Source organism: Vombatus ursinus, unplaced genomic scaffold (genome assembly GCF_900497805.2).
Source record: "Vombatus ursinus unplaced genomic scaffold, bare-nosed wombat genome assembly UNPS02007284.1, whole genome shotgun sequence".
NCBI lineage: Eukaryota > Metazoa > Chordata > Mammalia > Diprotodontia > Vombatidae > Vombatus > Vombatus ursinus.
In genome coordinates, this window is record NW_020947062.1 from 11,202,562 (window position 1) to 11,224,058 (window position 21,497).

The 21,497-nt window shown below is 35.3% G+C and overlaps 1 protein-coding gene across 2 annotated transcripts in view; it reads right to left on the reverse strand.

Moving 5' to 3' along the window:
* Positions 1 to 21,497, reverse strand: part of CDC42BPB (CDC42 binding protein kinase beta) — a 145,650-nt gene that overhangs the window by 88,082 nt on the left and 36,071 nt on the right. For both annotated transcript variants that reach the window (XM_027849062.1, XM_027849061.1), the window contains exons 3-6: positions 15,708 to 15,791; positions 12,374 to 12,469; positions 7,093 to 7,241; positions 2,064 to 2,157 (exon numbers count right to left, since the gene is read on the reverse strand). In XM_027849062.1, coding sequence (XP_027704863.1) covers positions 2,064 to 2,157; positions 7,093 to 7,241; positions 12,374 to 12,469; positions 15,708 to 15,791 — 423 coding nt within the window. The remainder of the gene's footprint in view (positions 1 to 2,063; positions 2,158 to 7,092; positions 7,242 to 12,373; positions 12,470 to 15,707; positions 15,792 to 21,497) is intronic.

The following is a 21,497-nucleotide window of genomic DNA, read 5'->3' on the forward strand; positions in this document are numbered from 1 at the left end:
TGTTAGGATCTATGACCTATAATCTGGAGCCATTTCTACCTGTCAGCTCAGGATTTTTTTGTAAAACATTAGCTGTAGGCAAATCTGACTAAGAATCAGGAAGTCCAGCCCCTTTAGGTCCCCTTGGTTATAGGTCTACTATGGGATAAGAGGGACTAATCATTCACACCTCTGTAACTAAAAAGTATTATACAAAATGCATGTTTAAAAACATCAGACAGTATGATACAATAGAAAAAAAGTGCCAGACATGGAGTCAGGAAAGTCTTAAATTCAAATTTACCCCTGAAAGTTATGAGTGATGTGCCTAGGATAAGCTTTACCTTCTTCACATATCAATGAGGATAGTGGTAATTGTAATTGCAGCACTTATTTTACAGAATTGTCGTGCAGATCTAATGAGTGTGTAAAGTGCTTGGTAAACACTGAAAAGTTGTAAGAAGGTCTTTTATTATTTTAACTTTAAAGTAGTCTGAATTAAATTTAATCAGACTGATTTCCTATCTGAGCTACAATGGGGGAATAGGAACCTTGACTGGGAAAGCAAAGAAAGTCAAAAGTCATTTTGGAACTTAAGTCAGTCAGTCAATAAACATTTGTTCAGTTCTTACTGCATCAGGCACAGCATTCTGTGCTAGGTCCCTGAGAGACACCAGGCCTGGGGAGGGCTTTGGACAGCCATAGGACAAGAAAGGACAAGAGTACTGAGCACAGGGTGGGACTCAGATCTTGCAGTGTGCTGTATTACGGTGCTAGACTTAAGAGTTAGGAAGACCTGAGTTCAAATATCACCTCCAGTACTTACTAGGTATGTGAATCTGGGCAAGTCACTTCACCTCCTTGGGCCTCAGTTTCTTCATACATAAAATGAAGGGGGTGGACTAGTTGCTAAGTGATTTGTCCAGGCCAATGTGTCAGGGGCAGGACTTGAATCCAGGCCTTCCTAACTCTGACCAGTTCTCTATCCACTATGCCACACTGCCTCTAATGATAACAAGAACAATCATTAAAACAATAAGATACAGTAAAATTCTGTGTGCAACATGCCAAAGTGCTTCTAGTTTTATCTAAATTGAGCTTTCCTACTTTTTTCATGATACAAAAATTTTAAAAGGGTAACCTGGCAAGAATGAGTTGGTTGAAGGATTAAGTTCTGTTTAACAATAATGACCTAAATTTTTAGCAGGGACTCAAGATGACATCAAATAAAGAAAAAATATCGTAGAGAAATTACTAACAACATCAACTGATAATTTAGTTAAACATTAAAAAATTTCCACATGAAAATATGATTTTTGGGCAAAAGCATAACATTAATAATAGAATTTGAACCTAGATCTTCCTGACACTAGGCCTGGTACTCTATCTGCTGCACCACCTAGTAATGAATTTTGCCTCTAGCACTACGTTCCAGTGATGTGCCTTGGCCCTGACAGTCAATTAGTGTCAGAGGCAGGGTTTGAACCCAGATCTTCCTGGCTGAGGTCAGTTGTCTATTCATTATACCACATTTTCTTTTAAATTATTACTACTTCTTCAATACTTCAAAGATTTACAATCTCTATCAGTGTGCATACTCCTCCTACCAACACAAACTACAATCTTTCTATCTTAGTATATAGTCTTCATGAGTCACTATAACTAAAGAGCTCATTATCCTTATACTAATATGGCCATAGAACTACAAACTTTAGTTAAATGGCCCACAGGTGACAGAATTTTTTTTTAAATTAAGCTACTTTTTAAGTAATAAACTCTTAAGTAAGCATGTCGAAGTAAGTAAGTTGCTGAAAAATAACATTTAATACAGTTTCGTGGTATCAAGATTTTTTTTATTTAAGGAAATTCTATGAATATTATGAGATGTCTAACAGTGTTCCCAGTAAGTATTATCTTTTCAGTTACTAGAGTTTTAAAAAACATTCTGGTCAGCTGCTAGCACTAAGTAAAATGTTCATTTCTGATCACATTGATAACATCTTTCCTCAAAAAATAATCATTTACATTGCGAAATTTAAGACCAAGGAAAAACCCCAAAGTGGAAAAATCCCCAAACTACATACAGTGCCATCGTCATTCATCTTCAAACATGATCCAAAGTCTGCCAAGCGAATATGACCATTCATATCCAAAAGAACATTGTCAGGTTTAATATCTCTGTCAGTTTAAAAAAAAAAAAAGTTGAATGAATTCAATCCAATATAAACAACATTAGGTCAAAGCCCTAATTTAGCATTAGATTTGTTGAGAAGATGCTATCGTGGGGGCAGCTAGGTGGCACAGTGGTTAGAGCACCGGCCCTGAATTCAGGAGGACCTGAGTTCAAATCCGGCCTCAGACCAAACACTTGACACTTACTAGCTGTGTGACCCTGGGCAAGTCACTTAACCCCAATTGTTGCCTAAAAACAAACAAACAAATAAAAAAAGATGCTAATGTGATTTAGTGAATAGTTACAATACGATAGTTATTATTATTCAAAGAGAAATGTTTCAGGACAATGATAAAGTCAGTATGGTGTTTTGCTTTAACCAGTCACATTAAGAGAGAACACAAAAGAATTATGCAATATTCCATATTTTATATATTATTGTAACACTTCCAGTCTTACAAAATAACAATAGCTAGCATTTCTATGTTACAAAAAAATAGCATATTTTACAAAAATTAATTCATTTTATCCTCACAACAATCCTGGGAGACTGATGCTGTTACTATCCTTGTTTTACAGATGAGGAAACTTAGGCAGAGGTGGAGTGACTTGCTAGGGTCACTCAGTGAGTAAATCTCTGAGTCTAGATTTATATTATCTGAGGACAGGGTCTTCCAGACAATAAGCTTGGTACTCTATTCACTATGCCACCTAGCAATGAACACTAGGCTCCAGTACTTGCCCAGATAGGCTCATACAATCAATATATATCAGAGGCAGGACTTGAAACCAAGTCATCCTGGCTCTAAGATCAGCTTTCTATTTACTACACCACACTAACCCTCTTACTCTTTCAAAGCAAGGAGAAAATCTGTATTTATTAATATTTATTTAAGCAAAGTAACTCCACACACAAATAGGATTTTCCCTAACAATACTCTTGTTTACACTACTCTGAAAAACATATTCCAATGAATTTTTCTTTCAAAAAAAAAAAAAAGGTCAAAACAACTGTACAAAGTGAATTTTATTTTCTAAGTGATTTCTTCCCAAAGGTTTTCTTCACCTTTTAAAAACACATTAGTATAACATACCAACTCACATTTTAAAGATATACAGAAACTTCTATCTATGAGACACATGACAATGTAACTAGGTGTTACATACCCCTCGAAAGAACATGTGCTGAGTCTAATGGTATCTCCTGTTATGAAAAATTACCAAGGGATATTAAGATGAAATCACACTAACTAGGTCCACTACATATTTATTATCTGATCTCACTGGACCCTCACTGCAAACATTCTATGACTCCCCTAATCACTTCATTATACTAATCTCTGCAGTAACTGTTCCAAACCTCACCTTTCCTCAAGTCTCACATATATTCTCTCACCCCAATTTCTTCAGATGTGAATTTCAGGACATTTGCCTACAGTTTACCCTCCTCATCTCACATCACTTAAGACATTTTCCCCTACTGTTTCCATTTCACTTTCAGATGAAGAGGTGATCCTCCTTTATATTAACCCTTAATCCCATCCTCTCACATTTTCTTTCAAGTTAACTGTATTCAGTATTATTCCTACATTCTTGTATCTTCAGTCTCTAACTAGAAGCTTCTCTTCTACCTACAAACATGTCCACATCTCTTCTATCCTTAAAAAACCCTCACACAACCCACATAATCTTAACCCTCCCTACTAGCTATCATCCTTTATCTCTCCTGCCCTTCTCAGCTAAACTCCTTGAGAGTTTACATCCCACTTAGTTCCTCCACTTCTCTTACTCTAAACCTCTCGAATCTAGCTTGCAAACTCATCATTCAACTCAAGGTGCTCTCTCCAAAATTATTAATGATTTCTTAATTATAAAATCTAATGACTTTCCCCCAATTCTCATCTCCCAATTCAGAGCCTTTTCACTTGCTCTCCCCAATACCTGCAATGCTCTTCTCACCTCTGGTTTCCTTTAAGACTCAAGAAGGCTTTTCCTGGTTCACCCCTCCCTCCCCCAAGCTGCTAGTGCCAGTTAGCAAGATAACCTTCCATATATTTTATATATATACCTTGTATGTAACTAGTTCCTTACACATAGTTTTCCCCCTTATTAGAATGTGAGTTCCTTGAGGGCATGGCCTGTTTTTGCCCTTTTTTGTCTCCCCAGCACTTAGCACAGTGCCTGGCAAAAAATAAGTGTTTAATAAATGCCTATTGCTTTTTAGATTGACATCTTGTATATTGTACCTCTGTTCAGGCTACTTCTCACACCTGGAATATATACTCCTTCCCTCACCACCTCTCAACTTCCTTCAAGGTTCAGCTCAGACAGTGTTCCTGATTTCCCTAGTTGATTTCCCTTGTATTTACTTATTTGTTTACATGCTATATCCCGCCCCCCCCCCCCCCGTGCTTCTTGAGACCAGAGGCTTTATCTTTTTTGTCTTCACTTTATCTACTGCACCAAGCACGATGCACATAGTAAACACTTAATAAATGCTTGCAGACTTAAATTATTGAATAGATATTGCTTTCTGTATCTGTACCACAGTAGTTTCTTTTTCCCTAAGGGAAATGAAGAAATGGTTTAGGATAATTACACAAAAGCCATCTTATGTGCGATCCTCAGTGTCCTGTTGTTGTTCAACACGTAGATAAAACCACTCTGAAATAAAATGAGCCAATCTGGGCTATAGGACTTAAAAAAATATTAGTCATATTCAGTCATGTGGTTCATTTCCTTCTGCTCCTAGCAATACAATTTCTGAACTAAGATAGACATTTGTACTAAAATCTCAATCTGTTGGCCTTTATAAACTTAACACTTTTACGTTGAGATGTCAAAGTATGAGGCTGAAGAATCTGATGTTTTCAGAGATAATTTACCTCTAAATTCTTTAGGTTGAATATTAATGTTTGCTGGTGGATCCTAGGGCCAAACAGCATAAGATGCAAGTGCTACAAATTTGATAATTAATAAAAAGGATAAGGGAAAGCTTTCTAATCATGATGGAAAAATGACAATTAATGGAATACTACTGGAAATAGCCAAATCTCTTTCTCTAGAACAGGACTTCTTAAACTTTTTCCACTCATGACCCCCATATGGGGTTGCAACCTACAGTTTGAGAAGTGCTTGTTATGCTTGTTTGTTTGCGCCATGGCCCTACTGGGTGATGTCAAAAGAATCATGAATTGACCCCAAAGGGTATGTGATCAACCAGAGGGTGGGGAAAATAGACTGCATCCCACCCTCTTCATGATGCCCAATAGCAGAGCTAGTCTCAAACACTACAACACCTACTCTTATCTCCTAACACTTCCCCACATCTTCCCTCCCCTTGCTGTGCTTGCTTCCAAACTCCCCCATTCTAAGTAGAGTGATGGTCCCTCAGGGCAGAAATAATCTAAGCTCCCAGAGCACTCACATTGCAGCAACCATTGAGAAAATACATACCATCCTCACCTATCTCCTCATATTCTTACCATACTCCCCTCCCGGCTTAGAATGCTAGCTCCTCACTCTGAGATAGTGACAATAAGAACACTTGCTTCTCCTTTTTCCATTTTCGATGGGGCAGAGTGATTTATACATGATGAACAGGAATGGATGGGTTGTAGTCTATAAAACAGATTTTCTAACATTTTTTTCTCACCAAACCCCAAGATCTCTATTACAGTCAAGGGTACTACCATTCCTCCAAGTCACCCTGGGTTAAAAGTTTGGTGTTATCTTCAATTACGTACTCTCTCCTACCTCAAATATCCAATGAGTTACCAAATCCCATCACTTCTACCTCTACATCTCTCCTATATATTCCTTTCTGTCTACTCACATAATCACCACCTGGTTTAGACCTTCATCGCTTTCTCTTTCTTCATCATTTCTTCTTTGAAATATTCCAACAGACTCTGGAATGGTCTTCCCTATCTTAGGTCTTTCTCTTCTGATTCATATTCCACACAGCTGCCAAAATGATTTTCCTAAAGCTTAGGACTCACCCAGCCACTTCCCTAATCAATATACAAACTTCAGTGGTTCCCTACTGACTCGAGAATCAAATATTATTTTACCTTCACCACTTCATTTAAAATTTTATATTTATAATGTACATGATTATCAGTATAGAAGTAATGCATATAATTTATAAATAAGTAAGCTTATTTATACACATACATACATAAAGACATATTAGGGGCACATGCTTAATAATTTTTTACTGATAGAGGCATACTATCAAAAAAGTATGGAAACCACTGCTTTTAGACAAGCCTAACAATGATGGTTAAGGTCAAGGTGTTCTATGGAGCTAGAAAATGAAATGGATGACTTCTGGAGGTACTTTCTAGATCAGAAGTTCTTAATCTTTTTTTTGTCACGAATCTTTGTGGTAGTCTAGTAAAACCTGTCTCTTCTCAGAATAATGTGTTACTTTTATAAAAAATACAGTTGAAAGAAATTCTAGATGAGTTAGAGCTTAATGAAAATAAAGATATATATTTTTTCCTATGCAAATTCACAAACCCCATGAAATCTATCCACAGATCTCCTTGGACCCCAGATTAAAAAATCATTGTTCTAGACTTGCTATTCTAAGTATTCAAAGGGAGTATTCTAACACGTTCCTTGCACAATCAATGAATTTATAATTAATTTGACAAGGTGTAGAAGTAAAAGCACTGGATTTGGAGTTTAAAAGCCTTGGCTCAAATCCTGGCCCTACCACTTAGTGCCTTGGCAGTAGTCATTAACCTCTCCGAGCTTCAGTTTCCTTATCTGGAGAGCTACATGGCCTACCTTGAAGGGTTGCTGTGAGAGAAGCATTCTATAAATTCTAAAGTTTTCCAGAAATATGTTATTATTACCTGTAAAATGAAGAGATTGGCTTAGATCTCTAAGCTCCCTCCTGATTATAAAAAAGGTTGATCCTGTGATCCTACCTGTGTACATAATGCAGCTGATGAATGGAGTGTATGGCCAGCACCATTTCGCCAATGTAAAATCTTGCCATATCTTCAGGAAGTTTGTCTTCAAACTTACTGAGGAGTGTCAGCAAATCTCCACCAACATAGTAGTCCATTACCAAGTACTATAAATAAAGGCGGGAAAGAGGAAGGTGAATATTTAGTAATCACTGGTAAAGATGAATGACAAAAGGCTAAATTCTTATTGTTGATCAGAAGTGAAAAGACTGCTTGAGGAAACAGTATATTGTAACAAGCATGGAATTGGCCATCTCTGAGTTATACTTGTTTTTCCCTCTTTAGATAATCTAATGCCATAAAACACTTTATTCTAATTTCCTTCTTAATTATTTATAATCAACTGAAAATTGGCAAACAAGGAGACAAAGAGAGTCAAGCTTTTTAAAGTACCAAAAGAAACCAGGATCATACCTTTGGTAATGCTACAGTAGTGAGAAACCTTGCAAGCAAAACATGAAAAATGTCCTAAGTTCAAAGACTTATAGAGACAGTTCTCGCTTTATGTAAGTGGACTAATCCACAGACTTCTATGTAAAGTGATTTTTATCTAATGTTAATTTGCCCTCAGATGTGGGGAAAGAAGGGAGGGAAGAAGGGGGCCAGCACATGGTTGAAGGACATGTGGAGACCCACGCCAGGAACAGAGAAGTAAGAACAGGAAGAGAAATAGGTGGGGCAGGGGCCAAGCCACACAGGGGCCTGGCCAGGAGAGGAAAAACACATGGGGGCAGTGGTGCAGGGGTGCTGGTGGTGACGGAGCGCAAAGACACAGACAGGAGAGGAAGAGAAACATGTGAGGGGGAGAGAAAGATGGTGTCCTAGTGCAGATGGACAGAAGAGAGATACACAGGCAGTGGGTGTAGCAGGCGGGAGAGACAAAATTCAGTCAAACCAAACAAGACGACAAAAAAAAAAATCTGATGATATTTTTAATATTCCACACCCATAAACCCCAGGCAAAGGAGCAAGTGGAGGTGTTTCTCATATCTTTTCTGTGGGGCTGAGCTTGTACTTTATAATTTACAAAATTAAATTTTGATTATTTTATGATTGTTTTATTTGCATTGTTGTAGTTGTTTTAAATACACAGAATGTTCCAAAAGTCTTAGTTCAGTTTTAAGCTTTAATAACTTAAAGTTGATAGCTATTAAAGCTTAAAACTACACTAAGACTTTTGGGACACCCTGTATTATTTTCCTGGCTCTACTTATTTCACTTTGTGTAAGTTCATGTAAGTCTTTCTATGCTTCTCTATTCATAACGCTCATTATTTCTTACAGAACAACAATATTCCATTACATATTCATGTGATACAATTTGTTTAGCTATTCCAATTGATGGATATCTACTTTGTTTCCAGTTCTTTGCAACGACCACGAGGCACCTTAGATTTTAAAAGAATGGTTTTCAAAGCATTCAGAGAAAGGATAGATAAAACCCCAGGACCTAATATTCTAGAGAGAAAGACAGTCCAAGAAAGTACAATCAAAAACGATTTGGGTAAGGGGGAAAAAAAGTTTTCAAAAATACATGTATAGGGGCAGCTAGGTGGCACAGTGGATAGAGCGCTGGCCCTGGAGTCAGGAGGACATAAGTTCAAATCCAGCCTCAGACACTTAACATGCACTAGCTGTGTGACTCTGGGGTAAGTCACTTAACCCCAACTGCCTCACCAAAAAAAAAAAAAAAAAATACATGTATAGAAGATGAAAGTTAAGGAATATGGAAGTGGAGCAACATCCTATAAAAATAGAATAAGAAACACAAAAGCAGCTGAGGCTAACAAGGAATAAGAAGACAACAAAAAGGGTTGGACGGTGGTTGTGGTTTTTTTGTGCAAAGAAAAAGGAGCTACAGCTATTGCTCAGTTTGGACTGGGCAAAGATAATGGACAAAGAAAAAGACTGGGGTAGGAGACTTGTGGAGACTATTACCAAGATGTACCCATAGGAAACTCACTTCTTCGCTTTAAACCATGATATAGTAGGAAAAACTCTAGATTTGGAGTTTTCATTAAACCTGCATTCAAGGTCACTACTTAAGTAACTTTGGGCCAGTCACTTCATCTGTCTGGTCCTTAGTTATCTCATTTATAAAATGAATGGGTGGAGCTAAATGACCTTTAAAGCCATCTAATCCAGTTCTAAATCTATGATCTTATTTTACATTATCTCTTTAATTATCTAAATGGTTATCAAATGGATATATCAAATGGCTTAGTCTTATTCTGCTTGGTCCCAGAGGGCAGACAAAAGTACCATGCAGGGAAGCAACACATTAGCAGATTTCAGCTTAAAATGTTATGATACTCTTCTTGTTTCTCTGAATAGAAGTCTATGAAGAATGGATACCCCTGAAATTGGTGTCAGGCCAGATTAGATGTGTGAGAGTTAGCAAGATATAGTACAGTGGTTCTTAGACTTTTTGATGTCAGGATCTCTTTACACTATTAAAAATTACTGAGAGCCCCCAAAATCTTGTTTATGTGAGTTAGTTATATCTATCAATATTTTACCATATCAGAAATTTAAAAATTATTAATCCATTTGAAAATAGCAATAACCATCATGTGTTACTATAAATAACATTTTTATGAAAAAAGAATTATATTTTCCAAAAGAAAATTTTTAATGAGAAAAGTGACATTGTTTTGCAAATCTCCTAATGTCTAAGAGCTTAACAAAAGTCATATCTGCTTCTGCATTCAATCTAGTACAATGTTGTTCTGGTTGAAGTATACGAATAAAATTTGGCTTTGCATAAATATGTAGCTGGAAAAAAGGAGGAAATAATGTCTTGGTATTATTATATGAAAATTGTTTTGACCTCAAGGACCCTCTGAAAGTGTATCAGGGACCCTCAGTGACCTGTGGACCACACACTGAAAACCACCACTGGTAGAGTGAAAAACAGTGCTGGATTTATACCTCTAATACTACCGAGCTGTATGACAAAAGGCAAGCTGCTAAACATCAGTTTTCTTATCTGTAAAATGGGAACAATAATATCTATCAGTTTTAACTACCTAATATGATGGCTGTAAGGATCACTTAGGCAGGACTAATGGGTTTCTTGACATGTGATATTACAGGCAGAAATATGTCAACTTAAGCCTAAATAGGAAACTTCTAGCTTGGAAGATTCAATTCACAGAAGATTTCAGATGTACATGCATCAGACAATGAGCAGGAGAGAAGAGAGGGGATATCTGACAGTAAGAGCAGCATACCTAGGTTAAATGTACCTTATGAGGATGAGAAAACCCAAAAAGCAGCAAAATGTCAGCTATTATTATTACTATTGGGCTTGGTCTTTTAAACATATTTCTAAAGGATTAGAAGAGTACACTATTAAATCTTCAAGTTTATAGCAAATGGGGAAAAAAAACTAGAATAGTAAAATAGCAAAGTTATGAAGATAAACAATTAAAATTATACTTACAAAATAATGTTCAGCTGTGACCCAGGAAAGGAATGCAGGAACCTTTTCAGATTACTTCCTTAATAAATAATCCCAATGTGCTATACATCATCAGGAAGAATACTGAATATGAAAACCAGGGAGCTTCCCCTATGAACCCATTCCACTGACCACGTTCTAGCTTTACCCTTCCCTCCCTTTAGATTCTTGACTTGACATGGTTAGCCCTTTTAACACTCTATTCCAAAAACCTTCAATGGCTGCCCACTGCTCATAGGATAAAATACAAATTTCTCTGCTGAATCTAAGGCCCTTCACAATCTGGTTCTAACCAATACTTCCAGATGTATTTCACTTTACTCTTCTCTTCATGTCATAGGACCACAGACAGAGATAGAAGGGACTGTTTTGTTTATCTACTCTAGACCCCTCATTTTATAGTTGAGGACTCTAAGGTTCAGAAAGGTGAAGTGTCTTGTTTCCAAAGTCAGACACTTTAGGAAGTACTAAGTAGCAGAGTCAGGATATGAAACCAGGTCCTAATTTCAAATCCATTACGCTTTCACACTGAATCATGCTGCCTCAATGTATTCTATGTTTCAGTCAAACAGAGTTACTGTTTCCTGATCTGATCTTGTCCAATCCTGCCTCTGTATATTAGTTTAGGCTCTCACCCATGCCTGGGCCATTCTCCCTCCATTTCTATCACTAACATCTTCAATGCCTACCTCATCTTAATTCAGAGAAAATTATATCTTCCTTCTCAAATTTTTTATAGCACAGTTAGAATCTCAACTTTTCAATTATAATATTCTACTTTTTTATCATACTTATTTGGGTATGGGTATCTTATCCCCACTTAAATGTAAGCTCTCTTAAATGGCAGTATCATTTTTCATCTCTCTGTATTGCCAAAATTTTAGCTGAACTGAATTTGCAAAAGTCATTATCCAAAACTAAAATTCAGTCTGTTTCAGTTCCTTAGTGCAGTGAAATATGAAGTAAAAATAAGCAAAGCTAGTAAAATGTGGAAACAAATTACATAATACTAAAGGTGGAAGGGAGGTTAAAGCCAAGAGAGGAATACAAATCCACTACAAAGAGCTTCTATAACAAATGTGGACAACAGGACTTATGAATTAAACCTAAATGAGTAACTTCTTAAATCTAAAAATGTCAGGTATCACAAAATGATAAAATTCTCTCAAAGCAGACACCAGCTCACATGTATAATTCGTTTGTAAAGACAGAAAATATTTTAAAATATTGAAGTCAATATTTTGTTGTTGTTCAGTTGTTCCAGTCACATCTGACTCTTCGTGACCTCATTTGGGGTTTTTCTTGACAAAGACATTGGATTGTTTGGCCATTTCCTTCTCCAGGTCATTTTACAGATGAGGAACTGAGGCAAACAGGGTCAAGTGACTTGCCCAGGGTCACATAGCTAGTAAGTATCTGAGGCAGGATTTGAACTCATGAAGATGAGTCTTCCTGATTACAAGCCCAGTGCTCTATCCACTATGCCACCTAGTTGCCCTGAAGTCAATACATTATGGCTAAATACAGCAGAATAAAATTCGTAGAAATTCTAAGATAATAATATTTTATTGTTAATATTAACTTGATTAATAACAATTAGTATTAATGTTAAAATAAACAATGCAATCATATTTTCTGTTAAGTTTACATTTATATTGCCTCCCAATTATTTCATTAAAGCTAGACTATCTTCTTAGTAGTTACAAAAAGGAACCAAGAAAACTAAAAGAAATACTATCTAAAGATAGTTTGCTATTTATTGGTTTTCCAAACCTACCAAGTAGTTTTCATCTTGAAAGGCATAATGTAAGGTAGTGATCCACTGACAATCACCATTCACCAATACATCTCTCTCTTCTCTAAAACAGGCAGTCTGCAAATAAGGGAAAGAAAATTGAGTTGACATGGAGCCTAAAAAAAAATCAGCCTATATTTCTAGTAGGATGGAGTCTATCCTAAATGCAATAAAAACCATTCACAAAACAAGTTTTTAGGGATAAGATCAAGGACTCCTTTATACTCAATGTTACAATATATGTGATTTTTTTCAAATGCAAATTCAAATAAGCCTCATCTTGATTTCTCAAATACCACTATTCCCTCAGTCGTAGGCTTGAGACCTTGAAGAAACCTTTGGTTTCTTTTTCTCCCTAACCCCCATAAAACTTCTTGTCTGACTTCCATGTCACCGACAACAATGTTAAATAGTACAAGTCCACAGACATATCCATGAAACACATCACTAGATACTTCCTTCCAATTAAACATAACACTTCATCAACAACTATTCGTTGGGATCAGTTATCTGACCACTTCAGAAATTATGCAAATATACTACCACCTTAGCAGACAGGCTTGTCAAGGTCTGGATGACACAGAGCTGAGAAGGAAAGCTTATATATCAGAACACAGAATCAAGATAATAAATAAACGTCATAGGCTAGACAACGGAAATAATCTAGTTAAGATAAAATTTAATGGTGAAAAATAAAAAGTTGTACACAAGTTAAAAAAAAAAAACTCCATTTCACAAGCACAAGAAGTGGAAGGTATGGCCAGACTACAGTCCATCTGAAAAAAAATCTGGGGATTTTAGTGAGCTTTGAGTAAACAGTTTGACATTATACCCTCAAAAAGTTAGTGCTATCTAAGAGAAACTTTAACCTGACATAACTTTGACAAGTTACCAATGCTAAAAATTGGGAATGTGATGAAGGAAAGGATATTGACAACTATTAATTTTGCATAGAAATTTAAGCAAAGAAAATCAACTACCACATCAAGGAAGCCAAAAAAACGTAAGAACTGCCTTAGTCAGCAAACATTTGATGTATTTGTCTCTACACAAGATAGCCAAGGGCAATACTAATTCAGAATATAAACTTATTTGTAAAACTTTATTGAGAAGGAAAACAGCAAAGGCATAAGACCAATTTAAAGAAAACTTGGCAAGAAGTCAGACTAAACAAAGTAATCTGAAGGGCACTTAAGGATAAAACTGACAGAATAACAAACACATGAAAGATGGAAAAGATCTATAAACACTTTTAAAAACACTCTTTTTACCATCAAGGAAAAGTGGAGTTACCACATTTAGACTCTAACATTGTTATCTCAGGTGTATGTATAAAGGAGGTAGAAATTACACTTTAGGGGACAATAATGTGAAAAAATAGACTAGACAAAGCATAGATAATTGAGAATGCTGAGAGACTTATTCTAGAGGGGTGATACCAAATGCATGAGAAGAAAATTCTCAAAAACAAAACAAAACAAAAAAAAAAACAACAACCCCCAAATAAAAGAAAAAACCAACCCAACTTATTACTAATCTTCAAGGCAACCAAGAAAATAAACAAACCAATAAAAGGCCATTTAAAAAAAAAAATTTCACTACGTGCAAAATACTGGTGATACAAACAGAAAAGTAAGGCAATCTCTGCTCTCAAGGAACTCATGGTCAAAAGGTTAAAAACAACACATATAAGTTTCAGCTGAAAATCAGATGAGAAGGTCCTATGATCCTTAGGTACAGTGATAAGAGTAGAGAGCAAGGCATTTGCTTTTATGCCACTTCTATTTACAAAATTGTATGTTTCTGATTTTGAACCATTTGACAGTGTCAAGGACAAGGCGCTAGCTACTAGGGAGCTCAGGAAAGGTCTCCTTCCAAAGGTGAAATAAGACCTGAATCTTGAAGGAAGTAAGAGAAACTAAGAGGAATAGTTGGGGGGGACAGAGAATTCCAGGCATGGGGTTCAGAAGGTCCAGAGGTAAAGAGTCAGGAGATGGTATGCCATGCTCAAGGAATAGCAAGCATTCTAGTGGAAAGTAAGGGAAAAAGAAGATGTCATCACAATTAGAATTTATTAAAGATCTACCATGTGCAAAGCACTAGGGCTACAAAGCTGGATATGATACAGATACTACCTTCAAGAAAGAACATAGTACAATAAAGAATGCTACTCTTGGTGAGAGGAAAGATCAGGGTTCACATTCTAGTTCAAACGTTAAACCTCACTGAGTCATTTGTAAAATGGGGGTTATATTTGCACTACTTATTCCAGCAGGTTGTGGTGGGGAAAATGCCTTGAAAATCTTAAAGTCTCTATCTATAAATATGTATTACTATTATTATAATCTAATGGGGGGAGAAGGATGTACATAACTATAATAGAATAGAGGATAAGATAAGTACAAAGAAGAGACACAAAGAACTGAGATACCTGAGGAAAGAGAAATCACTTTAAACTGCAGGGGTCAGAGAAGGCTTCTTGGAAAAGATACACTGAACCTTGAAACAAGAAAAAGACTTCAACATAACAAGTTTTCAAACAGTGGAGGCTGAGGAACAGCAGTGCAACTAAAAGGAATTATTAAATTAGTAATAGTAACAACTGTGGAGAGAAAGACAATTAAGATGAAGTTTGGTCCACGCTGAGGATGAAGTTATGCCAAGACGATGAAGTTAAGCTATCTTTCCAGCAAAGTAGGGGGTAAGGGATCTTCTGAGTATTGGGGAAGCAAGGGTAGAATAGATAACTTATGGAATGTAGAAAAGGTTTAGCTCAGGCACTGAGAAATATGGTATAGAATAAGCAAAAAATAAATAAAAGGGTTTACTGAGCAGCAGTGAGGTTTCCCACTTATTTTTATTTAGAATTTGAATTATTTCCTTCAAAATTGACTCGAGGATTGATATGCTATAAATCCAATTTTAAAATAACGTTGTTGCAACACACAAAGAAACAAGATAATTTTCCTTATGTATGCAGCTTTCAAATTCAAGTCCTGGCTTCCATGTTCATTAATTCATTTTGCTTATGAATTAGAAATGCAATAAAAATCTGAAGCTTCCATGAAAATTTAACTTGTCTGCACTATAATCTCAAATCTGGCCAATATAATTCAAAGTAAAATGCAGGCCAGACTATCTGATAGATGAATACACAATAAAGTTGGGAATAAAAGATTCCAAAAAGAGCAGAGTTCCTCTTTTCCTGCAAGAATCAAAAAGCAACAGGTGTATAGTTAAATCCCAAAGAGCTTCACTTTGATATTCTCTAATGCCACATTTAAAATCCTATTTATGTTGGACATGTAATTCTTACCTCTGCTCTTTTCAGCATTTCCCATTTATTTAGAATCTTCATTGCATAAATGCGTTCAGTGTTCTTCATTTTAACCACAGCAACCTGGAAAATAAATGTTGGTTAACAAAAATGGATTTAAGAGGGGTTTTATTATAAGGAAAATAAAACTTTGATTCTCCTGAACTCTCAGGGAATAAATTGTTCTGGAGAGCAGCTTTTATATTATCAATTTTGAATAGAAAATTCTTTTTAAAAATAGATAAAATACATTCCTGACTTCTCAGAGTACACTGAGTTTACCACGACTTTATTAATCATTAAACTACACTACAATAAAATATATAGTGATGCTCTCAAAGCCTATATATGTACATGGATCTGTTTACCTTTATACCAAAAGACCCCAGAATACTGTCCTTTGGAAGCTGTCATGCCTGTTTTAAAGTGTTTGTCTTCTTCAGTGTTAGGTCAGCCTTTGCAACCTCTTAACCTTTTAAACTTCTTTTTTAAAATCTGATATGGGTATAGAAATAAAATAACTAAGATCACTAGTTATGTGCAAAGTAAGAATAAAAAGTTTCTGAACACATAATCTAGGAATTAGAAGTATATGAATTTTGTAAGATCTGAGTTTTTTGTTTTCTGCTAAGTTCTTAGAGGTTGAGTTTTTTTCCTTTTCTTTCTTGGTTCTTGGCCCTCTTCTACAAAAATAAGGCATTACTATGCCAAAGCTATCGTTTACTATCCAAACATGGTTATCATATAACTTATCATGAATTATAGTCAATCATTTTTCAAGAAAAAAATAAAAATATACTGAATATATCATGTTTGATCACCACATACCATTTCTACATACAACATTCACAATGACCCTGACAGAACATATGGGTGAAAAAATTTTCTATCACATAAAATAATTAGCAGCACATAAAGGGGGTAGGTGTTGCCTAATTAGAGTGGAGAACTGAAATCCACAGTTAGAAAGTCTTGTTTAACGAACCACATCTCTACATTGTATAGTAACTTACAAAATAGACAATTTTTACAAATACATTTTTGGGCGTTTATATCATGTTTATTTTTATCAAGCATCTCCTCTGCCAACTTAATTCAGTACCCAGTCACACATGTTTCAAGTGAAAGAATGTTTATCAGCCACAAATCAGACATTTCAGTAAAATAAGGATGTTGTAAATCATGACAGAATTTTTAAGCCCTAAATAAATGAAAACTATACTTAGAATTTTCTTACAACCTGAGGATCCCCCTTACCTCCAATTTAAAAAGCCCCAAACCTCCAATTAAAGAAAATGGAAAGAAATAAGGTCCAATCTACTTCAAAAATATCTGTTGTTATTGTTCAGTTGTTTCAGTCATGTCCAACTCTTTGTGATCCCATTTGGGGTTTTCCTGGCAAACATACTCGAGTGTCTGACATTTCCTTCTCCAGACCATTTTACAGATGAAGAAACTGAGGTCAACAGGATTAAGTGACTTGCCCAGAGTCACACAGCCAGTTAAGTGTTTGAAGCCACATTTGAACTCAGGAAGATAAGTCTTCTTGACTCTGGGCTTAGTACTCTATCTACTGTATCACCTAGCTAACCTTCACAAATAGGATGTTATAGAATCAAATGTTTCAAAGGAGCTCCAAAAAAAGCAAGAAAAAAATGTTTCTCGGATCATTAATTTTATAATTTCCTCTCAAAATGTTTTAACTTTAAGCCCTATTGATTCCAAACTTCTCTTTTAAAAAAGCTACTCACAGAGAAACTAGAAAGTCTTTTTTGACTATAACTGAATTGATTTGCCTTAAAAAACTTATTATATATACCCTCCTTCACCCCCCCACACATTTTTACAAATTAATTTTTTTAATTTTCATAGTACAAATATTAAACAAATATATAATTACTGGAATGTTAGCATGAATAATTAGTAAGTTGGGGTAACTATCTGCTAGCACAATTATGGCTCTCTTCTCTGTAAACAATGATCCTAAAATATTTCAATGCTCTACATCTTTCAAAGTTAAACTTCTAAAATCGAAAAATGAAAAATAAAAACACTTCCAGGAACTACTGACCCACAATATCAAGATATTTTAACAAATTTAGGCTAAATAAAAAAGCATTTCTTAAAATCCCATACTAAGTCAGGGAAGTGGCCCATTTATCTTATTTTGTCTCTGGTAATAAACTCCCAAGATAAGTTTATCAAAAAGCTTCACTTCTCTACAACTACCTTCATTATATAGCCTGGAAGTCCATGACTTGTAGAAGACATGAGCATCTAGGAAAGTCTTATAGTAGTTCTCAATGACTGTCTTCAATGCCCTAAACATTCTGACTTTCCCTGCAAAGATACTTTGGCTGTTATCTACAAATTTAACTAAACTATTCTTAAAACTGTGTGCTGTCTTTCGCTGTACAACCTTTTGGGTGAGTTCCACATGTTTAGATCCTGTTACACAAATGAGTACTAAATGTGTATAAACATATATTATATAAACATGGAGATATCTGTCTAATGAAAATACGACATGTTTCAGAGTAATCTACACACAAAGCTAAGGCACAGTCAAATGTCATATTTTAGATCTTGGCTTTGGTGATGAGCCATTATCTATAAGTTAGGGACTAGTTAGTTATGGGAAACAAAGTTAATTTTAGGGAAGAAGAGCAAAAGATACCAAAGGAGGGACCAGGATTGGCTTGGAAAGGCAAGAGTCTGTGGTAGTGAGATTTTAGGAAAAGAAACAGAAATGCAGGTACAGGCCGATTTGTCAGAAATATGAACTTACATAGTTAAGAAAACAAAATTTCCCTCTTCTAAAAAAATCTTTCCTTCCCTCTTCCATCTCAGAAGCTTTTTTCCTCTTATTCCCTTATTATTTCTGTTCTCAGTACTTCCTGTTCATACTTTAAAATAAGTTGACTCGTTTGTTTCTGGAAAAAAAAAATACACTAAATTCAGTTTCTTTTGTATCTATATTCAGGTCTGCTTTTTTCCCCTTGTAAGTCAGTAACCTTTGAGGGGGGAAAAGTTTTCCATTCAGTTTTGGCCTATATCAATTCAGATGTGACTTGAGATAGGCCCACGTGGTTGACTAGATTTAACTAATATCAGTAAATTTGGGCTTACCATAGGACAAGTGAAAATCATGTTCAGTCCATTACAGTCCCAGAAGCCAAACCTATCTTAGGAAACTACAATAAAAGACATGAACTGAGATCCAATTGGATACATTCTTGCCCAAACTCTAAAATTTATACTTATAGTGCAATTTAGACTCATGGGGGTGGTACCAGAAAGAAGGGTGAAAGGAGGAAAGGAATGGGCTGGAATAATAATGACAGTTCACATTTACATAGTATGTTGTAATTTTTAAAGTACTTATATATTCTCCATGACAATGAGCCTAGAGATCAAAAGAGGTCCAGTTTTGCAAAGACTTTAATATCCTATGGCATTAGGCACCAGATGCATCTATTGAAATATATTCAATTAATTCTTTTTCATAAGAGAAGAAAAGGAAGTACTCATATATTCTTACACTATTTTCTTTTTAAATTATACTAACAATGAACTGATATGTTAGCAATTGAGGTACTTTTAGCTGGTAAGTCAAGTTGGAGAGGTCACAATGAAATAGGAACTTCCAATGCCAAATCAAATTGGGACAGCTGCCTCACATTTAGTACAGAAAAGCAGTTCTCCTTTGAGAGGAAGCAGAGTAAAGAGAAAAGACATTAAACCTGGAAGATCTAGGTTTAAATCCTAAACTCTCTGAGTGTCAATTTCCTTAACTGTAAAATAGGAATAATAATGTGCATACTACCTTCATCACAGAGCTATCATAAATATCTAATAAAACAATGTATATAAAAGCATTATTACACAAGTTATTCAAAAACAGTAAATTCTCTGACAAAGGTCCAATATGTAACATATATAGGGAATGAACACAAATATATGACAGCAGTTCAAAGAAGACCAAACATCATTCCCCAAAGGATAAGTGGTCAAAGGATATGAACAAACAATTCTCAAAAGAATTGTAAACTATTAACAATTACATGAAAGACTGCTCCGAATCACTAGTAAGAGAAATACATAAAGACAACTCTAAGTTTCACCTCATACCCCAAGCTAATTGGAAAAGATGATAAAAGATGGAAATAGTACATGTTGGAGGGGTTGTGGGAAAAATCAGGCACAATAATAAACTGTTGGTGAAGCAGTGAATTAAATCCAATTATTTTGGAAAGCAACTTGAAATTATGCTGAGAAATTAGCTAAATTCTGATACCCTTTGACCCAGAAATCCCATTGCTAAGCAGGTGAATCTTGGAAGTCAATAAATGAAAAGGCCCTATATAAACCAAAATAGCAGTACTCCTTGTAGTAGCAAAGTAGCATAGTAGCAAAGAGCTGGAAACAAAGTAGATGTTGATTGACTGGGAAATGACTAAACAAACTAGTCTGTGAATGTAATGAAGAATACGAAAAACATAGAGAAGCCTGAGAAAGACTTATATAAACTAATGCAAAGTAAAATAAGTGGAACAAGAAAACAATATACATAATTACAACAACATCAATCTAAGTGGAAAAAACAAAACAAGTGAAAGTAAATGCTATAAAATTACAATCAAATTTAGCCCCAAAGAAGAGATATGAAAATGCACTTTTTATATAAAAATGTGAGTTTTGCTGGATTGATAGGTTTTTTTGGTTTGCCTTTTTTGGGGGGGGGGCCTGCTTTGTTCTTTGTTATAAGGGTCAGCTCTCTGGGAGGAATAAATTGGGAAATATGTATCAAAAGATATCAAAACACTTTTTTAAGGAGTGTATGTGTAGACATGAAATGATAACTAATTTCAATACCATTTTTTAAAATTTATGCTTCTTGCTGCTATATCACATGTATTTTCAAAATTATCTCTCTGCATGTCCTCTCATGTAACACAGACTGAAAAACATGGAGGGAAAGCAGATCATGTCTGAGAAAATATAAAATATTCTATATCCATACTCCCCAACCACTACAATGAAGACAGAAACGTACATTTTGTAAACTGTTCTCTGGCATCAAGACTAGTGGCATTTAGTTTCATTGTATTTTTATATCCATCTAGACTGTTATAAATTTTATATGTGTATATATTATTTTTTGCTTACATTACTTTCCATCAATTCATAAGATTTCCCATGTTTCTCTGAAGTCTTCATATTCACCATTTCTTAAGGTGTTACAGTTGTGTTCTACTCTTTCTTTAGCCAGTATCCAATTGATGGGCACACACTTTTTTTTTTTTAAACCAAATCTTCATTGTCAAATGCTATGAATATTCTGGTATATGCGGGAATCTTTCTTTCTGTCTTCAACTCTCTTTAATTCATGTTAAGCAGAAAGATCTATGAGTCAAGGTTATTGACAGTTTAGTCACTTTTTTTTTTTTAGCATAATTCCAAATTGCTCCCAAGATTTGTTGGACAAATTTACAGCTCCACCAGCGGTGTATTAATTAGCATACCTGTCTTCCTGTAGCCCCTCCAGCAATGGCTCCATCTTTTGGTCATCTTTACCAACTTGCTGGGTGTGAAGGAATATTTAAAACCTCTTTGGTATAACTGAAAATATTAATAATATTTTTTCTCTAAAAAGCCCTTTCCAAAATCCATGGACAAAACCCCTAGGAAAGGTGAGGGACGAGAGAGGACAAAAGGGAAAAACAGGTCTTTCATTAGGTGAACTTCTTAAGAGTGGTAACCAGAAATTTAACCAAAAAAATCTCTAGC